This window comes from Pyxicephalus adspersus, chromosome 1 (genome assembly GCF_032062135.1).
Source record: "Pyxicephalus adspersus chromosome 1, UCB_Pads_2.0, whole genome shotgun sequence".
NCBI lineage: Eukaryota > Metazoa > Chordata > Amphibia > Anura > Pyxicephalidae > Pyxicephalus > Pyxicephalus adspersus.
In genome coordinates, this window is record NC_092858.1 from 86,380,783 (window position 1) to 86,407,501 (window position 26,719).

Genomic DNA, 26,719 nt, shown 5'->3' on the forward strand with positions numbered 1-26,719 from the left:
CTAGTTTTGAATTAGCCCCTAATGTTATTAGAATGATGATGTACAGCTGCTTGGTTTAAGAATGTACTGCTATGTTTTGTCTCTAGCTGCCAGAACAGCCGAGACAAAAAATGAGTACACAATGAGTAACATTTGCAGGGTTTATATTATCATGTACCACTGTGTAGTAATTGCTTATATTTATTTAAGCTGCCCCAGGGATTGGTTAAATACTTTGAGTCACCAACCTAGAACTATATGTAAATAGGTGTACTTCTAAAGAAATCATATACGTGCCTGTTCTGCTCACCACTCCTATTCTGCAAAATCCTCCTCTAAAATCTTTTGATGTAATCTAAAAGGGGGAAGCTACTTTTTGCATCCCATGCCATGCCACCCCAACAGGGAGAGAAATTAAAGGTTGCAATGCAAAAAGTTACATAACAACACTGCATATACCCATTACATCAATATCAAGGACACTAAAAAAGTGAAAAACAGCTGCACATACAGATCATAAAACTATAAAAGTACAAACTATTTTTTCCAAGGAAAACATCCTCATCACTTATGAATTTCTTGGTAACAGCTTTCTTTGTAATGATTAAGTCTTTTTAAATAGCAATAAAGGTGCCTACAAAGATTAATGTTCTGTAAATTTGTACATTAAATGCAAATAAAATGTTTCAGCAGGCAAGAGAAGGCTATTCGCTACAGCCTTCAAATTCAATTAAAGCTGAGATTTTCGAGCATGGCACAATGACAACAGCTAACGGCAGCCAAGACAATGAAGCTGGGAAAACAACAGGCTCCTATTACCACTTCTAATCTGCAGTGAGGGACTTCTAGACCAAGTTTCATCAGAGGCAGAGAGTAATCTGCCAGCAAGAGTCACAGAAATGGAAATAATTTGAAACATTTTAGAAAAAGAGGAACCAGTTACCTTGTAAATAATCTGCCAAGTCTCCTCCATTGCAATACTGTTGAGAAAAACAAATGTTAAATAATTTTTTTCATGGCTTGCATAATATCCAAATCATTTGCTGGCAGAGAATAAGGCAGAGTTTAGTAATATGTTTTCAAAATTCTCATGGCTTTGTGTATATTAAGTTAGACAATCTACTTCCTTTGTAAACATAAAACTTATGATAGACAGAGAACAGGGACAGAAAGTAAATGGGAAATAAGTTATTGCAAATAGTAATAAATAAAACAAAGTTTATTTTAAACATAAGGGGACCCTGTTCCTGTCAAAACAGAAAATCCAGCCATCTCCCCCTAAAATATAAGAAGCTAAAATGCTCACCCCTCCAGCAGACACCTCTGGATGTGTTGGATAGTGTCTCTGGTGGGCGATGTGATTCTACCCTAGAGTATTATATAAATACAGGACACTACAGCTGCATGAGGAACGACAGCGCTCAGCAAGGAGTGCGCTATTCAACGTAATCAAATGTGTTGGTCAGCAGCAACAACCTGCGAGTTGTGGATATTTTGTATATAATTTTCATTGGTTCCCACAAATCACAAAGGGCAAGAAAAACACTGGAATAGGGTAACGGATAAGGGTCATCTATCATGAAAATATCTGAAACCCTGAAAATTATAGGACCAGTTTTATTTAAAAGTTTAATTAATAGCATATATTTGTTTTCCAACAAATTTTATTAATTTATGTAAAACTTCATAATGATCTTTGAATAACTACTTTTTTCCCTTCATTAAACAGAAATAGTCTGTTTTATAGAACCATTGCATAGGGAAGAGCCTATGCGGCTCTTCAGCCTCCTTGTTGTGGCTCCCTTCCGCTGCCGCGGGGAGATCTCTGATGGGGGATCCCCTTCCTCCCAAGACACTGCGGAGGAGGGGGATTCCCTATCCGGTGTTCTAATGAAAAAAATCTACCAGTGAAAAAAATCTACCACGGGGCGTGTACAAATGGGTGTGTACAATGACATCCCCCTCCTTTGAACCGCAATTCCTCTGGAATGGGGAGATGTACAAAACCAAAACTGTAGGTGCAAGTGGGGGAAACCTGTGACTAACACCCCCTAAAATTTAATTGTTAGGCTATCATCAGAACATAAAGAACTCTGCCCATCAAAAAAATCTACCGTTACACATTGCTGGAGGCACCTGAACCCCAATTTCTCTGGAACAGGAAGGGGGTACAGGTGAACAAAATTAGAGGTGCAAGTGGGGGACACCTGTGGCTAACACCTCCTAAAAACTCCACCCATCAAAAAACCCCTACCCTGTTACACATTGTTGGAGGCTTCTAGCACCTAAACCCCAATTTATCTGGAAACGGGGTACAGGTGAAAAAAATTTGAGGCGCAAGTATGGGACACCTGTGGCTAACACCTCCTAAAAATTCATAAAAACTCTGCCTATCAAAAAAATCTACCCTGTTACACATTGCTGGAAGCATCTAGCATCTGAACCCCAATTTCTCTGGAACGGGGGGGAGGCGGTACAGGTGACCAAAATAGAGGTGCAAGTGGGGGACACTTATGGCTAACACCACCTACAATTGAATAGCTAAGGCATAGTCAGAAAATAAAGAACTCTGCCCATCAAAATAATCTACCCTGTTACACATTGCTGGAGGCTTCTAGCACCTGAACCCCAATTACTGAAGATTGGGGGGTACAGGTGAACAAAATTAAAGCTGCAAATGAGGGACACCTGTGGCTAACACCCCTTAAAATTTCATCGTCAGAACATAAAGAACTCTGCCCATCAAAAAAATCTACCCTGTTACGTTAGAAGCCTCCAGCTTCTAATGTAACAGGATGATACGTTAGAAGCTGGAGGCTTCTAGGGGCATAGTTCAGTGTTTAATTTATTTCAAAGTAGGCCTACACATGCACACTTGTTGTAACGGGTAAAATTAAAACAATATTAAAACTTTTAAAAGTTTATAAACTGTGTTATGTTTTGCGGCTCCAGACTATTTTTCTTTAGTGGAAGAGGAGGCAAAATGGCTCTTTTGATAGTAAAGGTTGCTGACCCCTGCACTAAGCACATAACACCTAAGGCACCATAGTAAGCAAGTTTTTACACTGAAAGTTAGTGTTAAATACTGTTTGTTCCCTACCGCACTTTCTTATTGACGAGCAAGATGAACAAATACCATGCAGAAGGGTGTAGAGCATCTTGACACTATCCAGAAGTATTATGGCTTCCTTAGCCCAGCATCCCAGAATAAATTAAGGGGGGGTGTTGAAGGCTGCACATGTAAAGGTTTACAGAACCATAACTCTATTTATTATTACACTTGCAGTTGAATTTTTAAATTGTCTTTTCTGGCTTTCGATACTTCACCTAGTATTTCCTTAATCTCACTTACTCCCCTTCTGGTTGCATTACTAACTTACCAATGGGTACACCATAATAATAATGACATGACCCTATCCCTAGCAATTATTTGTTTATGAACTATTGAGCGGACCCAGTGCTATCATCGCCCAGTTATTCTACACTATCACAATGTATTCCATCTTGGACAAGCCTGCTGTATTTACCTTATCCACACTAACTATTGTTTACCTTTTAGACCCAGAAGATCCCGCAACTCCTCTCATTCATTGCCATTAATCTTTTTTATATGTGTACATTGTGAACCAAGGTTTTCCCCACATGAATGCATAGGTTTTCTAATATGTATTTCATGGCTTCATCTTAATAAATATTTTTGTTCTCTCATGCTCATGTCTTTGAAACCTTCTATAAATAAAAGTTTTAAAAAATAACATTTTTTTCTTCTCTAAATTATGCAGCAAAAGCCTAATAAACCCTAAGATTGCAAGCATCACGGTATATACAAATATGAGCAAAAGAATATATTACCTCCATGACCAAGAAAACGGAGTTCGGCATTTCCTGAAAAACAAAAACAAGCGTCAATGCATAAATACGAAAGTTTATTTCCAAAACCGAATACAATTTAAGATCCCTATTCAGAATAAACAAAAATACTACCCTGCAATCAGAACATTGTAAAAAAACAAAAACAACAGGGAACCATTAACGCAATTAAAAACAGTGGCTTACTAACATTATGCAGCAAATACTGCAATTTTAGCACTAAATGGATGTGAGTACTGACTGCAGTAAGGTAACACCATACGTCAGGCATCACACGGTAATGTGCAGGAATGTATGTATTTATTTCCGTGTGTTGGGGGATTGTAATGTAGTGTTTTTGCGCTGCGTTGCAATTCCTTTGGTGAATGTACCCTAACTGTATTGCTATTGTTGTGATGAATAAAGATTAATATTTAATCAAAAATAAACCTGCAATAAAAAAGCAAAAGGTGGCACAGAGCTTTTCAGTACTATCTGCCGAAATCACCTGACTATAAACTATAGGCAAGAAACTATAGGAAGGAAAACTAAATATTTTACTGATCAAGGCTGCCCCATTCCCCCCAAACTAGCCAGCCCAACATGAAGATGGGCCAAAAGCAATGTGAGCAGGAAGGAGCAGTGAACGTTTCTTGTTGTCGGCCCTTAGATCTACCAGCAGATCTCTTTTCCATTAAAGACATAGACTACTTGTAAAGTGCTGTTTAAACTGGCTGTTCTGCAAATGGAAATATATAAAAAAAAGTTAGGTACTGCAGAGGTTATAAACATCTGGGAATTATTAGACTCAATTACAAGTACATTATTACTATAGCTGATTTTGTTATGACGTGTCATTTAGTAAGTACAGCAATCTGACCACAAGCACTGCAGTGAATGTATTAAGACTAATGCTAATGAACGTTCCAGTGCGTTATGTTACATTCTGCTGTTCTAGCATTCCTGGAAAGGGGCTTTCTAGGAAAGTCAAATCTTTCTGACACGAACCAAGCAAAACAAGCCTGGCCTCCAAAGGCAGGTGCTCTCACACAAGGAAGCTCAGATTACAGTCATAAAGGCTTATTTTGTTACCTCGCCTCACAGCTGGATGGCCATGACCCTGTAAATTCATGTGATTGAGTTTGCTGAAATTCTGCAGCTTTAGTTAAACTTGGCTACGGTGAAAAAAAAATGGCAGAGGATATATTCACATTCACAGCAAAGGCTTTCAACTGTACATGATGCACTCACTTATTAAAAAGTTTAAGAGATTCTCAAGAACATCTATCTGCTCATAACCCATAATTATGGTCAAAGCCCAAGAGGAATCCTGTGTCTGACTAAACAATATTCTGAATTATAAACATACAGTCAAATCATTTTTGAGTTGAGTAAGAAGGACATATGCATGAGAGCAGGAAGAAAATATGATGTAGCGTGTAAATCATTACAGACCCAAAATACTGGAAAAGAATTTTGGAGGGGCAAAATAAAATAATTAAAGCCTATAAGAAACTCTTTTGCCTGCTAAAATGTAATACAAAAGGTAAACACCTGAAATAAAAAGCCAGCATTTGCAAAATAAAAAAAAAAGACAAAGATAGTAAAAAAAAAAAAAAAAAAAAAAAAGCCCTGTTTAACAATAATGCACAATAAACCACACCTCTAAAAGCCCCAGGATAATGTACTGCACATGTTCATCTGCATCACAGAGTTCACAGAAAAAGTTAGACAAATGAGCTATGATAGCAGGAGTAAACGTTATAAAGTTTTCAGGAACTCCATGAACTTTTCTGGGTTTCCTAGAAAGCAGTCACATGCTAAAAACTAAAAATAGCAAGGTATGTGGTCATATGGAGCAGAATTTACAAAGCTTCTTAGAATGTGTTCAAATGTTATTGTTGAAGTATGAGAACATTATACCCTTTCTACACACTGCAGGACAAAGGCCATCACATAGATCTAAAATACCACCTTGCCAACAAAGAAAGGCCTATCTGTGTATTTGTTGCCGTACCTGAGATTACAGAATCCCATGAACACCACAAGAAGAGTTCAAAGTCAAGGATATACAAGCAGTACTAAATATTAGGATTACATTTCACCTACATACAATTGTTAGATTTACAAGTTTTTAAGAATTGTATGACATCTATATAAAGGCCAGACAGTAGATAAATGGTATCAAAGCCTAAAATTAAATGGTATCAACGCCTAAAAATTAAAAGTATACATATTGCAGCTGTTTTAAGATGCGGTTGCTACATTAGTGTCCTTCCGGGCTTTATTTTCACCTGGCAATCTTGAGAATAACATACTTCCTGTCCAAACGTGACAACATTCACTATCTCTATTGTATCTATGAGGGAGAAACATTGACACTAGGCTGCTCTCCTGATATGGACAAAAAAATATATTCCAAGATCCTTTAAAGAACACAGGAATGAAGTCAAATGTTGCCCAAGGCCTTGCCATTCATCATCTCAGTAAGGCTATATAGGGGGTGTTTAGAGGTTAGAGTACAAGTGTTCTAGTTTACTCCTAACAACCAAAAATACACAATATTAGGCTAATACCTAAACTTCCCTGTGTAATTACCTTGATGGGAAAAGATAGTATGGATTCTAATGTAACCATGAGTCTTGATATTGATAGGGGAAGAATGAGACTTGGGTGTAATACATATACACAGCACTCATTTGTTCATCTCTGACATGAAATCATCAGGAAAATTGTTTCTAGGGACAATTATCAAACATCAGATTAGAATGGCAGCAAATATTGCATTTCAGGAGAAAGTTCAGCTATAACAGCATTCATAATCGGTTGCTACAGGGTTTCTTTAAAGTTAATATTTAGCAGGTATTCTACTGATTTTGGGACAGTAATTGTAGTGTGGTGCAAGTTAACAGGAGACACACTTTAGATTTTCTGGCATACTAAATTCCAAACTTTTACTGTCCAAAAGTGTAATTCTGAAGGGATTCTCCATATTTTACAAAGATCAAGTCTCCTTTTTACCTGGTGCTGTCGACTACAGCAAGTCTAAGTCTGAATGTACTCTAAAGAAAATGTCTAACACTTTTTACGAATTTACCAATATTTAGGACTAAATCAAAAAAACTCTTTTACATATTAATTATTAATATTATTTTACCCACTGCACTTTTTTCTTACGTAAACATATTAAAAAAAAACAAAACATAAAATCAAAAGCAACTGAATATGACAGAATACATGCATGAGTCAAGTATGAGTCATAGGTAGTGGGTGAATGTAGATTTTTATTTTTATCTTTCAACCTAAATAGAAGATGTTGCTATGCAGTTTCTCTACTGTAGTAGAAAGTAAAGGTGGAGCTCCATTGAAGGTTGTATAATGAATATAGAGATTACAAATGAATAAAACATGAATGAGAAAGTCTCAATTTAAAATGATGCCTCTATTGTGGAAACACATTAAAGTACATCTAAACTTGGTCAAAAAATGGATCACAAAATTTGAAGAACCTACGTCAAGCATCTTGGGCACGGGCAGAAGAAGCCTTTTTGCTGAAAGAGAAATTTTTTTTTTCACCCTAAGTCACCCAATCTTGCGCCTGGGTCGGGTGAACGTAGGATGAAGAACCTGGAAGAGAAGATGAAGATGGCGGTGCACGAAGCTCTGGCTCCAAGGCGATGCGGGACCAGATGCCAGACACCCCTGGAGTGATCGGACTGCCCTGCGGGATTGAAGGTGTGTTTTTGTTTTTTGTTTTGAGTATAGTTCCTCTTTAATGGCCAGGTTCAGATTTTTGTTGTTGCCTATTGCCCTTTTGATGTCTCCAACATGGATAAAACAGAGCAATTTTGTTTTTAGAGTAGGAAAAGATTAGAACTTCTGCCAGTTGTTACTGATGTTAATCTTCTAGTTTGAGGATTCCCTTTACTTCCTATGTATTCTAGCCAAGGCTGGGTCTATACGGATGTTTTTTAAAACGCATGTAAACTTTCTTACTGCGTTTATATGCATTTTTATGCACTTTTATTAGCGTTTTAAAGCTTGCCTTTAAATCACTGGAAAACGTCTATGCTGCGTTTTCCTGTATTTTTAACGTATTTACGTTTCAAGCGCTTATCAACGCGGGAAAATGCAACATTGAAACAAATACAAGCATTTTTGGGCGTTTTTCAGCGTTAAACATGCATTTAAATTTTTTAAACTTTGCAAGCAACGTTATAGATAGCGTTCATAAACGTGCCTCAAGGAAACATGCCACCTGGTGTAGATTAGCTCATTGGAATGCATGTGAATTTCAAACATGGGCTTTTAAAGCCTCAGGTTAAACGCTGGGAAAAACATCTGTGTAAACTAAGCCTAAGACACAGTAAACAGACATCCAATAAAGGTTACATATTTACAATCCGATCTTCCCCAGTAACCACCATCTTCTGGCAGTCTCACAACCAAAACCCTTTAGCAATGTGCCTCTATTGGTAAGGTAGATGGAGGAGAGGCAAAGCACTGGCAGATGTTATTATTATTACTTATACTTTGGGAAATCTGGAGAACTTTTCCAGTCTGTACAATTGCTTTCCATATTGATATCCATACTTACCTGTCAAAATGATCGGACTGGGCTACTGCTTTTTTTTTCTTTGCCTTGGTCAAACAAAAGCAATCCTGTGTTTTGTTTGACCAAGGCAATGCAACAAGTTGAGTTTAATATTCCACCCCTCCTACACATATACTTTCCTTTTCTTTGCAGCCCTGTACCTACTTCTGCAGTTCTATTTAGTGCTGGGAGCTGATAGAAAAAAACTAGTATTTCCAGATATCAAGAAACATGTGATAGCAATCAATGTTGTCACACAGGGAGTACATAGATCTGTGTAAGCTGCTCCTGCAGGACACATACATACATACATACATACACCTTTAGGAAACTAAAAGAAAATGGAAAATTTTAGAAGACTGAACTGAAATTTGCAATAAGTATTTAATAAAAAAGCAGCGCAGGTACCCAAATCACTTTATGATATAACATTTGTTTAATTGAACAATATACAGTAAAAATTTGCAGTTAATAGAAATGAAAAGCTTGTGCTGAGTGCCACAAAACAGGATGAAGAAAACCACATGCAGCACTCAAAGCATCAGTTTGACATGCTCAATTTAAACATGACTGCAAATACAGCAATCCAGGCAATGAGCCATGGTGTTACATGCTAAACTGAACAGAATGCAAATCAAGGCTTATTCAGTGCATTCACAAAACCCTTGCGTCAGGCCTGATGTGTACACAATAGACATTTTTGGTACTGCTCACTACTTATGTGCTTACTCTCAGCAGACTCCTGTATAGGGCTGCTGGCTTTATTACAGACCAGGCTCCCAGCTGACTTGACACTAAGCAATCATATGTATCACATTTTCAAACAAGGGTTCTTACAAATAGCATTAAATCATTTAAAACCCATGCATTGAATGACTGAATTACTAATACAAAAATAACTCACTGTGGTGAGCATACTCATAAAAAATCTAAAACAAAGGGGTACATTCAGCAAATGTCAGATAGGATTATTTTGGAAAAATCATAACTATTTTTTAATGGGCATGGTTATCTACTGTTGATTTTGCTTAAAAAATGCTGCTTTAAAAGTTTTCAGTATACAGTGATGAACATGTTTCTAAAAAGTGGAGAACAAAGTTTGGAAATTCTGCAAATAGACCCAAATATTTATACAATTAAAATTATTGCCCTTCTTCTCATGACAAACCAAATAGTAAGTGCATATTAACCCAAAAAATATGCACTCTTATTTACCTTTCTCCCTAAATCTTTCCACTTATTTCAGCAGCTGTTTTAATTAAAAATTAAGTCAATAATTGTTATTAGAATGTGTGTATTGTTAAATAGAGCTCACCATCTACCCATCCCATCATACAAACAATAATAAAGTATTCAGTGCTCTTAAACAGATACAAGGTGCCATGTCTAAAGTGAGCAGAAAAGTACAGAGGTCCAACTAGGTTCATGGGGTGACAGAAATTGTCAATTTTATCCACAGGTGTGTACATAGTCCTGATCAACAACATATAAAGGCAAATGTTCTAAAAATGTTATAAGAATCAATGCATACAATCATTTAGTTGTAGAGCTTTGACAGGAAAAGGCTTCGATTGTCAGCTCTTCGGGCCAGGGTCTTCTTCTCCAGTGTCACTGTTTGTATCTGTCTGTCTTTTGCAACAGATATTTAAATCTACTTTGCTGCAAAAAAAGTTAGCTCTATATAAACACGGTTTATTATTATTATTATTAATAATAATAATAATATTGATAAAAGGCATTTAGTAGGGGAAAGCAGAGATTGCAGATGAGACTGAGAAGGCAGTTAATTAGATCTGTTATGTGCCTGCTTATCCTTCTATTCAATATGCTGTCAAAGCTACTTTCTGTAGAAGGGTGACAAAGTTAATCAACTGCAACAATGTTGTTAACCTTCTGTGCATATTGCTCCTGTAGGACTACAGACGGTTTAATAAATCCGTATAATAATAATATTAATAAAGTATTATTTTTTACTACTATGAATGTTGAAAATTCTGCTTGATTTGGTAACTTTGGGTTGAAATCCAATTTATTAGACAACTGTACATTTGGAACCATTTGACCTTTAGGGCATGCTACCATCTCCCTGAGTGTAGAACACATGGGAAATACTTATTGCCCAGGGCCACACAGCCTTATAAGACGCTGAAACGTCTTCATTCTGCACATGTTGCACCATGGTCACCAATCATTCTTTTAGGGATCACTACTGCGTATTATGGATCTAATCCGTAAACAATAAAATATGTGCTTATTTACATGCCTTATTTTGTCTTTTATAACATAAGCCTATGTGCGTTCTTCTTTTTCCGATAGGATAAAAGCTTACATGCTTCCCCTGGTTGCCTTTCTTTGCAATTCCTCTTGTGAGCTTACATGTCTGCCTCCAAGCTGATATGTGTGCCTCTAAATCTTCTAATAAAATTTGAGCCTACAGTCTCCACTGGAATTGCTCACAATTTTACCTCCAACCTTCCACTGGAATACAAGCCTACATACTTTCTTCCAATATGCTGCCAGAAAATGAGCTCACATTCATAACTTTAATCTTCCAGTGAAATATGAGCCTACATGTATGCCTCCTATTGTTTATTGCAATACATACTGATACCCATGTACCTCCAATCCTTCCACGGCATATAAACATATATGTGTCCCTCTACTCCTTTACTTAAATATGAGCCTATATGGGTGTTTTCCTTTTTTCATATCATGGTTAATCCTAATCCCCTGGTTGCCGTTCTTTGATATTCCCCCTGGGTATTAGTTACCCAGTTACACGACAGTCTCATTCCGGTGTCCTTGATAATGTATTATCTGGAGTGCTCAGAGATAGGTAAAGAATATGAATATGTAGGTATAATATATAGGTATAAGAAAATGATTGCAACGCACAATTCTCCTTTTAAAAACTGACTTTAAATTCTTATGCCAAACATTAAATGCACAGTAAATGACTTGCCAGAGAATCAGGGCAGCCTTCCCAGGTGACTGGAAATATTTACTGTGATACATAATATCAAGGCCATGGAACTGTCCGATGCCAAGCACGAGATGCTGTCCAAGATCACAGTTATTCAGGACACAGACAGACTTACACCTGGTGTTTATTGCTAGTGATAAAATTGAAAACAATCAGCTGGACTGATACCTCACATTGAACCCAGATGTAATTAGCATTATTATCAGAATAAAATAAAGTTGGCCTTATGCGACTGCTATTTGCTGCTGTAGACACTGATGAGAACAGTAATAAGGGTCAGTGATAACAACATGTTAGAAAATTGGAACTAGGTTATTTTCCTTGTTGAAAAGGAAACTATTTTTATTATTCCTGGGTAATCAAGTATTTTTTTAAGGCAGTATTTCTTAACCATTTTATCACTGTGGAACTATTGAAATGTTTTAGGTCTCGGGCTCTCCTAAAAAATGACTATCTACAGCTTATATTAGCTTGATCAGTAAGCACAATATATTACAGTAAATAAAATAATACCGAATGTGACATACTAGGCCTATTTATATAGAGAACTTTTTATAACAACAAAGACTAACTTCATGTAGGAAAATTTATTAAAGAGGCATATCAGCATTCCTTTGGATGATTAGGATTCTAAAGGCCTGCTTGCAATTGTCCAGCTAAGTTTGTTGTTGAGACAGCTAAAACAACTGTACTTAGGCTTGGCATGCATTCCCTGAATTGACTTGCTGTCCAGAAATGGCTCCTAACACTGATGTCAAAGCATCAACCAAGTCTATGAAGCAACATTACATTTAATCATTCAATTAATTCCAAAAGTACTTCACGAATGGCCTTGTTCCCAATGATAGAGATATGTGACCATCAACTACTGAGCCATGCACATAGAACAGAACGGCGCTATGTGTACAGCATTTGTTCATTCACCTGTCACTAGAAACAATCAAAAAAAATGTTCCAACGACAATCATCTGATGACTATTGGATGTCTGTACAGTACTTGAGACTAGACTCAGACATCAGCAATCAGTAATGCACTGAAATGAGATTGGGATCCCATGTAAACTGAAGTCTGTGTGTTTATTAATCCCAGCAGAGAGGTAATAGGTCAGAGTAGTCAATGGTCCCTACGAGGAAGGTAGCTGCAGTGCACTAATGAAAAAAATAATAATTCTACTAAATGGTACAATTTATATGCTGAAAGAGTAAATCTTACTTTGTAGCAGGGACACTTATATTGTACCTTAGCATGTTTGCATTCACTACTTCAAAGCCATGTACCTGCAAAGCCTCAAATCCTATGAGCTTGGTCCACTGCTTTGTACAAAGAAGCAAATTTTTGGCCATTAGGAAGTTAGGAACAACTGTTTACTGACACAAAATAAACGATCATTCTCATTTTAACATGAAATAGACTTTTGAACAAAAGGCCCTTGGATAAAAAGTGATATCTTACACCATTTCTTGCAAAAAAAGTACCTATGCTAAGTTCCCATTTTCAAAATGTTAGATGCCTGACTGATGTTGATACTTGTTTAAAAACACTCTAAAAAGGAAAAAAAAAAGTTTTAAAAAGTTTTCTGAATCACTGACTTTGATTTTTCAAAGATGTTGCATTGCAACAAAAAAAAAACAAGGGATGACCAATGTACTTTTCTCATAGAGGACAGCACAGGAGGGGGGCACTTGCTTATCCTCCTAACTGCCACTGGAAACACAGCAAAAGAAATCCAACGTCTGTACATAGCCTAACATATTATGATAGATATAATTCTAATGCAGGCTAATACAAATGCTGATCAAGCACAAATACATGAGGATACTCTTACTCTCCTATTCTGGAGGCATGAAAAATGGATGCACAATAATACACAGCTGCAAAACTTGCCTATGCCTAAGAATCACTTTCCACAATGCAATTTCAGCGTGGTACACTTTCCCAGCTATAAAATAAAAGTAAGTCCCTTTTGATGCTTTAACTTTGTTTGCCTAACCCTAAACCCCCTCCTCCTTGGAAAAACACTGACTTCCTTCAGGGGTAATATAGCACTCACAAATACAACCTCTTAAAGTGGATCTGAACTTGAAAAGTGAGGCTCTGCTGTGTTATAGGAAACATCTAAAAGCGTGAATTGTACCTAAGCATTACCTTCCATCTTCCTGAAAATAACAGTGAACTTCCTGGTCTATAGGAGTGCCTAGGTACTCCATTGCATACAGATTTTTAGCTGTATATCTGAAGCATATAGCTATGTAAACTGGAGTACACAAGGACGTAGTTTCTCTTCTGGGCTCCAATTTGATTGGAGGTTGCCAATCCAATCAAATATTTGGATATGAAGTGATCCTCTATTTGTTGTAAGAGACCAATTTTTAGGTTGTGATTGATTGGCCCAGAAAATAACAGACAGCCTAGTAAAGAAATAAAAAATAGATTTGATCCCAGATGCACCAATTGACCTACTGAACAAATCATCTTGATAGGTTAACTGTGTATTTTAGAAACACAGTAGTTATTCTCTAAAGGATCACTACCTAGTCATTGGTCTGAAAATAAGACGCTGATCCTATGAGAAGCCTCATGACATGCACCAGTCTGGCATTGTGCCAGATGCACCTACTGACCCTCATTAAACACTGGATGCACAAGACTGTTAAGTAACTTGGAAGTGTACATATACTATTTCAGTCCATCACATGAAACACTTTTAAGGTCAGTTAGAAGCCACTAAAGCTAAAAGCTCATAAAAAAGGATAACTGATGCATGGAGATGTAAACATTTAAACACCAAGGTATTATACATTATTATTTAAGCTGTATTTGTTGCTCCCAACACATAGCACAGAAATAACACTTATTTATCTGCAATAGCATTAAAAATAGTTATGACGGAGCTGGAACATGATCCTCCTATAGAAGTTGAATCACTGCTGAGGTAAGCACTTATATTTAACGATTTTACTGTTTGGGTTGCACGTTTTATTATATATATTTTGTAATTGCACTATCATCTGTATGTTTATGATTATTGAAATTGTATTCTGTATGTAATACTGTTCACCGATATGTGCCTATGTTTGTGTTATGGTACTTGCACTGTTGTTTATGCCTTGAAACTCTCTTTTGCAATATCCTGTATACATGATTACGTGTGTATTACTGTTTATCACTGTTAAACCTTAATAAAAACATTTGAAAAAAAAATAGTTATGACATCTACCTAAATCTATTCCTGAAATACCCCATGATACCCACTCTCCTGTCATTTACAACAACATATGTTAACCTTTGAAGGTAAGCATAGTTATAATAAATCATTTTCTAAATAACAGAATATTCATCTTTCCAAATTCTAAGTTCTTGTACTTCTGGTGGCAACACTGCATTTCATAATATTAGGGGTTGATGCTAGATCGAAAAATATTGGTTTAATCGTCTTTGACAAGCCTGCAGCCTAAGCCAGCTCACAGGGTTGGAATATCATGCTCAGTCAACGTAGTAAATTGTTATGTAGAACTGATTCTATTATACATTCAATTTAGTAATTTCTGACACTGCATTGCTTACTGAGATTTGTTGCATTAGAAGACCTATAAACATCTTCTTTTGATGTTGACCATTGCTTGTGATTAAAGGGACGTTTTTGGTGCTGAAGAGCAATTGGAATACTTTGTCATTCAGGTATATATTGCACAGCAAATTTTTCAATAAATTGGGCTAAATGTTTATTCTATTGTGAGGGCCAGTGAATGATCAAAAGTATGTACTCCTGTCACTATTAGGCGAGGATTGTTTTGGGTCCTGGTGCTCACATGACAAAAATGGCAGGTATCTCAGCCAGCCTCCGTTTCTTTATCAGGTCAACAGCCATGTCTCTATGTATGATGACGTGCCATTGGGGTTACACTCAAAAGGCTGACAATTCCCAGTATGCTTGTCCTATGATCCATTTCTCACCATCTCGTTCATCCTCTGCCTAGAGTTCAAAAACCTCTGTGTGCCTAAAGGTTCATTACAATTAACAGGCAATAAAACTGAGGAAGTGATCTCTAAATGCCCTAAGAAAACATAAATAATGCAAATTTATTATAGAGTTTATACAGGGAAAGAAGAATTATATTGACAAGACAGTGGTACTAGTGACTCTAGGACATTACAACAAAAGGCTAATTTTGTGCTAACAAAGAAGATATGAAGTTTCTTTTTAGCAGAAAATTGACAAACTTGTTAACAATGACGGCTTCTGTGATTTCTACAAAGCAAAGGAAATGATGTCTGATATCAAAAACATTCCAACTGTAATTCTAAAACAGCTTAAAAACTGCATCTGATTGATCTGATCAGCAACAGACCTACTTTTTTCCCTCTGTAGCCTCTTTTTTTATAAATATGTCCTTTTCAGGTCACAGTGAGTGGAAAGTGACAGCCTAGCAGCAGGATTCCGCTTGTAAAGTCCCTGACTTACATAACGCTAGGAGATTTATTTACCCAGCTCACAAAACACGACAGCTAATGCAACTAATGGCTTCTCCTACAAAAAGATCGTCCGGACACGCCATTCCTTTTTCCTGAAAACAGATCACAATGCACAGAGCTGAATCTTCAGAAAGCCCAAGGGAATTCACAGCACTATCAGTCATTAAGTAAAAGACATTCCTGACTCGGCCAACACTGTTAATGTGAAGGCATTTGGGTTTTACAATTTTTTTTTTCTTTTATAAAAGCCATAATTTTCTCCTACTTAGGTTTCCCTACTAAAATAGAAACTAAAAAGGATTGTTCACAGATTCACAGAAAAAATATGATATTCTGAGCCAAATTTTGCACCTGCTATTTTCTATATGTAAGGGAGATACTACTGCTTCTATTACTGCCTGTACAAAAGCAAAGCATACTCGCTGCCCATTGCCCCTGGAAATACCTATCCCTGAATAAACCAAGTAAGGTGAAATTTCCCCCTCCCATATATTAGTCTACATTAACCCACCATGGGGACACTAAAGCCAATGGGGACCCAGTGCACAGACACAGCGAGTGCTGAGGATGGAAACACAGATACAGCCTGCAAATCTAGAACAGAGGTAAGTAAACAGATGAGGTGGGCTTTGAAAGTTTAGCTTAGTAGGGTTGGGAAAGGCTGACACAGGAAAGTATACAGTACACCCTCCATATTGCCATTGAAAGCTAAATAAAATAAATAGTATAAAATAGTAAAAAAAATGAGGAAGGGGGCAGGACTATGAATTGGCTACCTCAACCCACTTTCACAGATCCCTGTACTTCCAGGTATGGTGCACACAGGACCATCCCCTGTTCTTGGGTGGCCAGTTGTCAGTCCCAAGAATAGTTGTGGGCATGGCGAGAGCTCTGTGTAAGTTGTTTTTTTTTTTGTTTTTTTTTTAAAAGGTCAAAACTTGCCCAGGAATCTAGGGGCATATTTGCTGCAAATAAGAGAAATGGGGGGAGCCAAGTTAAGGAAGATTAGCATACCTAGTACAAAACAAACATGTTACTTTCCCTAGTATAAGTAATGTACAGATTTACTACAATTACCAAATTTTTTTTTACCCAAGTTAGATTTTTTTTAACAAGGGTCAGGTACATGAGAGGGTCGTAAGAATATCTGCATGGTTTGGCAGATGACAAGACTGCTGCAAATTGGGACAAAAATTGGCTTGTGAACCTGTGACACGACCTGTGAAAAAACTTTCCTAACTTCACCGATCAATCTCAATCACTGTCCATTTGTGTTTGACAGGTTTACTAGCATTGTGATGCAAAAACTGATCGGTTCCCAGGCCATTGTTGTCAATTTAGCAACAAGTACAGTTTGCATAGGGAGAACTCTAACAATTTAACCATTGGTTTCCCTTTTGGCTTATTTGCAAAAATATTGCATTATTGATTCTTGCTATGAAAACAGCATGCTTGCATCATTTGTGCATGTTCAAAAGTTGTATGCGTTTGAAGCCACAGTCTTTTTATATTGGTGTTTTTATTTTCAGTCTTACCTGTACATCATACAGAGCCACAATGTTTTCATGTTGAAGTTCCTGTAATGGAAACAAAAAAAAAAATCAGTAGAGCACAAACAAAGATCCTTGATAATCTTCATTGGCAAGTTTGAAAACAGCATAAAAGTTTGAGACTTCACTTCATGTGTCTTACATATATTAGGGTCTAGCATGTCCAGGATTATAGCCCTTTACTATTCTCTACTTAAAAAAAAAGAAATTATGTTAATTTTTTTCATCTGCCTGAAGTTTGTATTTCCACCAAAAGGTGACAAACCAAGGGCAAGAGGCTGTCATTTAAAATGAACACAGAATTTGACATATACTATAAAATGGTCCCAATATAAATAAAATGTATGTTTTTTAATTTACACAACAGAAACCTACTGCCATGGAAACATTTATATCTGTGCCCAAATGGTGGTTCTCACAATTTAATGGCCCACCAATATACACTAATGGAAAATGTCAAAAAAGCGTAAGCGCAACATTACTGCAAAGCTAATACTAATTATTGTGGCTTTTACATGCACTGAAGCATGCTAGCTCAAATTGAATGTGAACTGCATAGTGTAGGTACATATAATGAAACATTTGCAGACCTTTAATCAAAACCTTGCCACACCTTCCTGCACACTTAGCACAACTTCAATTTACAAAATGGAAATTTATTAGCTGAACAGGCTTCATTGATGACCAACCTAAAATGAACCTGAATTTGAAATGTCAAGATTTTCTATGTTGTAACAGCATGTCTAGAAACACATGTACATTTTGTTATGAAAGAAAAGAGCACTACCTATGGCTTTTCTCTCCTGGCCCTACAGTCTTAAAACTGTATATCTGCCGAGACCACCTACAGCACTACTCAGATTCACTCTTCACCGTTCACTCTTCTTGCTGGAGACAAAACTGTATATGAGGACCTTCAGACAAATATCTCCCTGTTTTTGCTTATTCCATTCTTTGTCGAGAGCCACAGCTTTAATCTTTGAATGCCTATCAGCCTATTAACTATAGCTGTGCCTCTTTTAGTATGTTTATTTATGAGGGCTATAGTCAGCCTTTGTTAAAATTCTTAGAAAGTTCTTTGAACGGTTTCCTGGAAATTTTCACTACTAGATTGTAAAAACTCAGTGAACTCTCATCTGGCAGTGAGCCAAGATTCCTCATGTTCCAGGACTTCACAAGCCATATATTAACTATAGACTGAGAATCACAACCTTTACTCTTTAACTTTCTATTGGCTCAGCTTGGAGAATATTGACATATATTGGATGAAATGTAAAGTCTTTTCAAATAGATTAGCTTGGTGTTAACAATATATTAAAATATGAATATTGGCTGGATTTACACCTTTTTTCAGAATTCTGAAAAAGCAGTTGTTATGACAAAAACAAATGGTAAATGGGAATTACAGCTGATAGAAGTTGATAGGCTATATTTACTCCTACAGATGGAGAAAGGCGATTGTGGTCTGGCAGTGACAGTTACTTGTTGACTGCTTTCACTACCTGGTGCAGTTGCTGGTACTGGAAAACCCAGATAAACACAAGTTTCCTTTAACAGCAATATTTAATTTTTGAACAATAGTCTTAGACACTGCACAAGACCATCTCAATATATACACAAACACATGCAAGAATCATTCACAAGCACTCAAAATCTCAGCTCCAGCTACACAAATTATGTGTCACATTCCTAATATACATGACTGAAAAAAACAGATGCAGCATGGGCGGATTTAAAGAATGTCTATATGCTGAAAATAACATCTCCATTTATCTCTTCCATTAGTACGGATATGTCCATCAACTGCTTGTAACTGTGCCTAGTTGTGGTATGTTATTTGTTTAGGGGCTATATTCAGCTAGCATTGAAATTCTTCGATGGTGAATGGTTTCCTGGAAATCTTCACTATTAGATTGTATAAACTCTGTGAACTCTCAGCTGGCAGTGAGCCAAGATTCCTTCCATATGTTTCAAGCTGTATAGTAACTATAGCTTGAGAGCCATAGCCTTTATTCTCATAATTTATTTTGGCTTGGGCCTTGTTTACATAAATAAGTCAAAGTGTAAAGTATTTTTAAATAGATTATCTGGGTGTAAAATATATATTATCAAATATGTATTTTGGCTGGATTTACACCTATTTGTTTTTTTCTTGATATATCTTCCAAAAAAATCAAGAGAAATATGTAATCAATGCATGTAAACATGGGTGAATGTGTGTTATTGTGTGATGTAATGTGTTTTGAATCAAATGTGAACACATACAGTAATAGACATCAAAGTGCATCAAGATACATTTACATGCATTATGGCACAAATTAACACATATGCTGATACGTTTGGATGTGTTTCTAATCAAATAAAAATGCATCAAGAAAAAACAAAGATGAACATCTTGGTTTAGGATCCATTCACATGCAAGCACACTTGTTACCTTTATGGCACGCATTACATGTGTTGCTTTCAGGAAACCAATTGGTTTGAATGGGCTGCCTAACAGCACAACACTCATTATTGTACAAGGGCTAATGCAGCATAATAGTGTAAATTAACCCTAAGGACCCATTCAGACCACTTGGTACGGTTATTGCACATGCTATGTCCATGGATCCAATGTAGTGCCATTCATTATGCACCTCAACCAACCAAAAAATGCATGAACATTGCACATGAGCTTAGGAGTGAACAACTCTTATATGGACCCTTTTGGTATAGTGCAAAAAAATAACCTGTTGATCTTGCCAGGAAATGCTGTGATTTTAACTTCCTGTGCTCTCTTCCTATGCTGACTGTTATTGTTTTGAGCTATCTTTAGGGACTACAGAGCCAAGAGAAGGTGGAGCCCTGCAACCACATCTAAGGATTGGTTCGATTTTCTGACCTTGGTATTACTCTCCTATATTCTAAAAAAGGTAACACATGACCCTTGGAAAGAAAAGTACATATACCATGAAAAAATATTCAAAGTGAACAAAAAACATTACTGGTACCACAGCCTCTAACTGCAAATTTAAATAGTACCAGAAGTATTAGAGCTGCATTCATTGATGTAATTTATACCTGCCTGAAATTCAACTCAAGGTACCTTTTAATGAGAGGTTCATGTAGGCTTGCTTTGCTGACTTTCTGAATAACCAATTATTTATTTTAAAAAAACAAGTAGTAAAAGACAAAAAAAACATACAGGATGTGTTGTCTTTATTATACAACTACAACCAAATGTACAACAATAGTAAAAATAAAGGAAAATATAATTATAACTATATCCTCATAGGTGTAAGATTTTGACAACCATTAACACGTAATTTTTTCAAGCAGCAAAAATGGGGTTAACTAATTACAAAAGAGATTACCTTCAGAGTATTTCATGGCATCTGTTTTATCAAAGCTGAATAATCCTCTTTGTAGCATTAATTTGCATTTTAAGCACCCAGAGGTTTATCAATGAGATTTGGCCTGAGAGAGCAGATTTCTTGCTCAAAGAGCTTGTACTATATTATAATGATTCATGTTCACAAGTGATAGGGAATACTAATAATCACAGTGGAGTAATAAATTACAGCAGTACAATAATTTAGAGGTAAGCATAGTAACGCCAGCATTTTACTTATCTACAGTCACACTTTTGTTGCAATTTTAAGCAACTGTACAGTGTGCGGTGAGTTTTACATACGCTAGCAAATATGACGCAAGGAGGGTGTTTTTTTTTTTCCAGTATCCAGTGCTTGTGTAGATTCAGCCACTTTCAGTCTTGGTTATCTTGAGTTTTGGGGCAAATAATTGGCTAAGCATGAACACTACATGCAACATTTGGGTCAAAATAAAGTGCTGACTAGTGAAAGCAAAATATTCTAGGAGCATTGCAGCTTAATAGACTTTTTATTTAGTGGCTGCTTAGCAGGCATTGAATATACTGTACCTGCCAAACAGTCCCTTTTGTTAACATGAATGAGTGCAATGGCAATGTGATTGAGGCCTAATACAAAGCTTTTTTTTTACCAGCTTCAGTAGAAACACAAAGAACAATATCAAAAGTACAGTACAAAAAAAGCAATGGTATTCCTTGAGTATTGGCAATAAATGTGCCAAAAAATTCTTGCAAAGGCTAAACTAACCTGAAACATTTATTCATGTTGGTACAGGACACAGCAAGTCACTGCTGTCTACATAAACTGATATTTCAGGTCTGGTTGGCAACAATGGATCAAACCACTTAATGGGTTCTCATAAATCTAAGGCTGTAATAACAGAACCTCTTACAGTAAAGGTGTCACATGCTACCTTTGTGGCATCCTTTGACCAGCCCTGCAGCTCCTATCAGACGAGAATCATCTGACATGCGTATTTAGCCTTAAAGTAAGTTTGAAGACTTCAGTGATTCCACTGTAAAGTTTAAGTATGAACTTAACCACAGTGATTGCAGCTACAGAGAAGTCCAGGAATATATTAAAGCCCATGTACAGTTTACAACCACATGTTTACATGAACATGCATCGGCCACAATCTTACTTTCAGCAAATGTTTACCCTCCTAACATAAGTATATTTGCAGTGTTCTCCCCTTTTAGCCAGGTGTACCACCTTGCACTTTTCAGTAACCACCCGCATGAGGTGGGTGGCAAAACGGGGGCTGCTACCCACCTACAATTTCTTACCACCCAGGTTTAAAAACTTTTTGGGTTGAACACGATTTGTCTTTGAAACAATTTTATTAGGGAATACACATACCTTTAAAATCTTTATTTCTTTTCCAAGCAGGATCTGGGATTTTGACAGGTTCTTTTTATTAATGCTTTTAATGGCCACCTCCCAGTCTGTTTTCTGTAAAATAAAGTACAAGATGAAAAAACACTTAGACATGTTTTCCCCAGAAGCATGTGCTGTAAATTAAAGAACAACATAAGTCTAAAGTTAATATGCCCCGTTGCACTCTGTGATTCTCAGAGATCTTGGCAGAGGCTAGTGACCTTCTTGCCAAATGCCTTGCAGATATTTGTGCCCAGTGACTGCCACAGGTTTGCAATAAATATTATTATCCTAAGCAGGTTTGAAGCACAGTGATGACGTGACAAGGTGGCAGAAATATTGCAAACAAGATATGTAAAACATTTTATAGCTTGTGTGGACAGAAATCCAATTTCATGTGTGATCACTCAATTAAACTAAACTACATGCCTTTACTAAATACAGACACACCAAAAAAATATGCTGTAAAAAAGTGCTTATAGTAAACTGGTCATGAAAGTAATATTGGGGTTAAAATGCTAACCAAAATCCAAAGCTTGCAGTTGCCTGGCTGTGATACTAATCCACTAAGTTAAGTATTTTCTGACCTGGAACAAATATTCAGATCATGGATATCAAAAATATCAAAGAAAAAAAAAGTTTACAAGTCCCATAATTCTGCTCCCTTGATGGCTGCCAAACTCAAGGCCTCATCTGCTCCACAATCCAGATATTACAAATAGGTCAGGTCACACAATGGAAAACCATTTCCTCATTACTTGAGCAAAGTGATGGAGACACTACATCTTCATCTGACATATTTAATCCCCTAATGGGGCTTACTGGTATGATTTTTATATGGTGTAGAACAAAACCTAAATAAATATTTTATGAAAAGAGTCACAAAAGATAAATATTTTATGAAAAGAATCAAAACTTATTATATTAGAAGCAGTCAGATTTCAGACACAGATGTTCAGTTCACACTGTTTACACTGAACTTACAAGAAGGGATTCATTCCTAATATATTAAAAGAAATAAGTGTGCCAGGGATCGGGCGGACACTTTTGTCACAGTTATGGGAAATGTGATAGCGGCAGGAGAGAATGATTACACAGCCACTGAATATCAGCACATAGATTCTATTCTGTATGTGGTAACCACACAAACACTTAGCAAATTAAAACCTCACTCCTGCATATCAGTGTGGGCATGGGATTTATTGGCTATATGATGCCAAAACAGGGTGAACGTGCCACTTATTCTGACTTTGGGCACTGGTCAGCATCAGCTTTACAGTCCTATCGCAAATGAGCTAAAAATGTTAGTATTCCTTGTTTTATGCTATTTGGATGTTTTGTCCACACAAAACCATACAAAACAGGGTGAGGAAAGTGAGCACATTTAGCAAAATATTCACTCAATGCTACTGAAAGTTAACTGTGAAACTAATTTAGAGCTTGTTGCTCTAAATGATAGTTTATTCCAATTTAATGAAATCTGGGATCTTTTCTAAATCCTAGTCATGGAGGGTCCAAATTTGAAGCTTTTCTTTCCTGTCCTTTCACTTCAAGCAGACTGCTGCGCTTAAATAAGTCATGTGACCAAGAATAGTTATGCAGAAAAAGCCCTAAAGGGTAAGTCAGCATTATTTCTATAGCAATAGGCTGAAGTGGCTCTGCAATCTAATTTTTATTCCACTAATCACACAAAAGACACTGCTGGTCCTTCTTTGTGCTTAACCCACGGGTATATTTTAAAATCAAGGAAAAAAACAGCTTAAAGCACCCAAACGCAAGGTTCCTTTAATAATGGCCTACCCCCGTACCATAACATTGAAATGCACTAAAAAAAAATCTCAAAGGGAAAAAAAGTTAAACATACTGACGTAACATCTGGCTTCTCCTCAATAACAAATAATCCTTCTAGTGCAATCCTGGGATGTCAAGTACCCCAAATCAAAAGACACTTCAGTACCATGCAGAATCTTTTAATTTGGGATATGGGCCTGGCAAGGCTTTTCTTTTCAGTTTTTTTTTAACTGTGGAGTTTTTGTAGCTGAGGGGGGAGTATACAATAAATAATTGTACTTTACATTTACATACAGGGTCAACTCAGAAAAAAAAATGTACTAAGGAGTTATAGAGGCTACTATAGCTGATTTTTTCCAAACAATTCTAGCTGTCTGGTATATTGAATGGATATTTTTGTTATTGTCCTCATGTAGGAGCTTGATTTTGTACTGATTTTTGATGTGCAACTGGCAACTTCAAAATCAAAATAGGCAATAGCACCTTCATAATCTCAATACTATAGGTGTAAGGACAAACTGACCAATACTTGCTCAGCAGGGGGCTGTGGCTTAAATTAACAATCTATAAAACTATTTACAAAACTAGGACGATCAGAACACTGATCGTCCTAACATTTACAGAATACTGTAAAATACTTGCAGCTGTGTGGTGTAAATAACACATGCTGTAAAAAAAAAAAAAAGAATATTGTTACCATTGTTTTCCAATAGACTGAGTTTCAGATTGGATAATAAAGGAAAGCAAAAATATGAATAACCCCATAAAGCCGGCACTTAACAGAATGTGTTACAGTATTTGAAATACCCTAAAACCTTCAGCACCTAACGTGGCTATGGCACTTCCACTGCTTTCTGTAACAGATACATCATCCAACATCAATATAGCAGTGCCAACATATTACCTGCAATTATTAGAGAGAACAGCTTTGTCTGTGAAGGTTTCTATACACACGGTGCCAAATGTTTAAAGTACACCTGCTTTTAAACAATAGCACCCCTTCTCAATCTCTTTACCCCAGAGGAACCCTTAAAAGTCCTTAGACCAATCTATTGGGAGTCAATAGAGAAATGCCACATGTACATCTGTACTCAGTGGCATCAGTGTTCATAATACAGTGGTGGTTTGAAGCCACTCTTACAGGCAGCTAAATAAAATATCACTGGTGTTATGCTAGTAAAATCTACTAAGTGGTGAAGGCTCCAGATTTCTGCATGCACCAAGAAATAGGAGGTCAGTCTGCCATAGTTTAAGGAACCTTTTTGAACCTCTTGTGAAACCCAACATTAAATAGGATGCCGGTGGAGAATGGCTGAATTAGATGGCTGATGCTGCTTTTGGCCACACTTACAGGTGACTAAAAAGATCATTGATGTCTGGTGACATTGCCTCTGGTGGAACCCTGGGGTTCAACAAAAGAAAAAGATTTAACTAGATTCTGCTTTATGCCACTCTTGTATGTGGCTTAAAATATTATTACCACACCACCTTTCACACAACTGGATCTGACTAGTGGCATTGGCCCTGGATCAATGCAAACATCATCCGGCGTTCTCCCCAGCCCCTTTTAGCTGGGTGCACCACCCGGCACTTTTCAGTAACCACCCGGCTGTTTTTGGGTGGTTATTGTAAAGTTGGGTCACAGTACAGGGGCTGCCACCCGCCTACAATTTCTTCCCACCGGGCTTAAAAAAATTCTGGGTTGAACACTGATCATGTAAATGCAAGGTATTGACCCTGCATTTGTTGATGCTTGCATTGATCCAGGGTCAATGCCACTAATCTCCAGAGGGCCAAATGCAACCACATTTCAAGGAATCCCTAAAAACCTTTGGGGGAACCCTGGAGTTCAACAGAATCCTGGTATAAAATAGTTGAACTAGATTGGTGATGCTGATTGTGGCCTATCCTACAGGAGGTTAAAAAGATCATAGTATCATGCTCCTGGATCTGCCAAGTAGCCTTGGCCCCGAACCATGCTGGCATCATCAGATGGAAGGTTAATCAACCACATCTCCAGGAACCACTAAAAACTTTTAGAGGAACCCTAGCATTCAATAGAGTCTTGGTATAGAATGGTTCTACTAGAATTTGGATGTGCCACATCTCAAGGAATCACTAAAATTCTTTAGAGGAACCCTAGCATTCAAAAGAATCCTGGTATAGAATGGTTCTACTGGAATTTCAATGCACCTCATCTCAAGGAATCCCTCAAAATATTTGGAGGAACCCTATGGTTTAATAGAATCCTGGTATAGAATAGCAGAAGTAGAATGATGCTGCTGCCTGTGGCCACTCCTACAGGAGGCTAAAAAGATCATAGTATCATGCTCCTGGATCTGACAAGTGGCCTTGGTCCTGAACCATGCTGGTATCATCAAATGGAAGGTCACCAGCCACAGCTTAAGCTCTGGAGGATCCCGTTACAGGACAGCTGAGGATGGGTGATGTTGCTTTTGATAATCAGTGTCATGCTGCTGGCTCTGACATGTGGGGTTGGCTCAATGCTGTCATTATTAGATGGAAGGGCAAGCAGTCACAGCTCAAGAAGCCCCTTGCAACATCTGGAGGACACCTGGGGTTGAACAGAACCCTGGATAAAGGGGGAGCTATTCATTTCAGTATGAACATCCAATATCGGAGGACACAGGGCTGGGGATCCCATGTATCGGAGGACACAGGGCTGGGGGTCCCATGTATCGGAGGACACAGGGCTGGGGGTCCCATGTATCGGAGGACACAGGGCTGGGGGTC

The 26,719-nt window shown here is 37.2% G+C and overlaps 1 protein-coding gene across 1 annotated transcript in view; it reads right to left on the minus strand.

Annotated features, from left to right (window-relative positions):
- ULK2 (unc-51 like autophagy activating kinase 2) overlaps positions 1-26,719 on the minus strand; it is a 64,973-nt gene that overhangs the window by 36,070 nt on the left and 2,184 nt on the right. Inside the window, 4 exon segments of the mRNA XM_072417050.1 lie at positions 923-959; positions 3,832-3,864; positions 17,415-17,456; positions 22,157-22,249. Of these exon segments, the coding sequence (XP_072273151.1) occupies positions 923-959; positions 3,832-3,864; positions 17,415-17,456; positions 22,157-22,249 (205 nt within the window).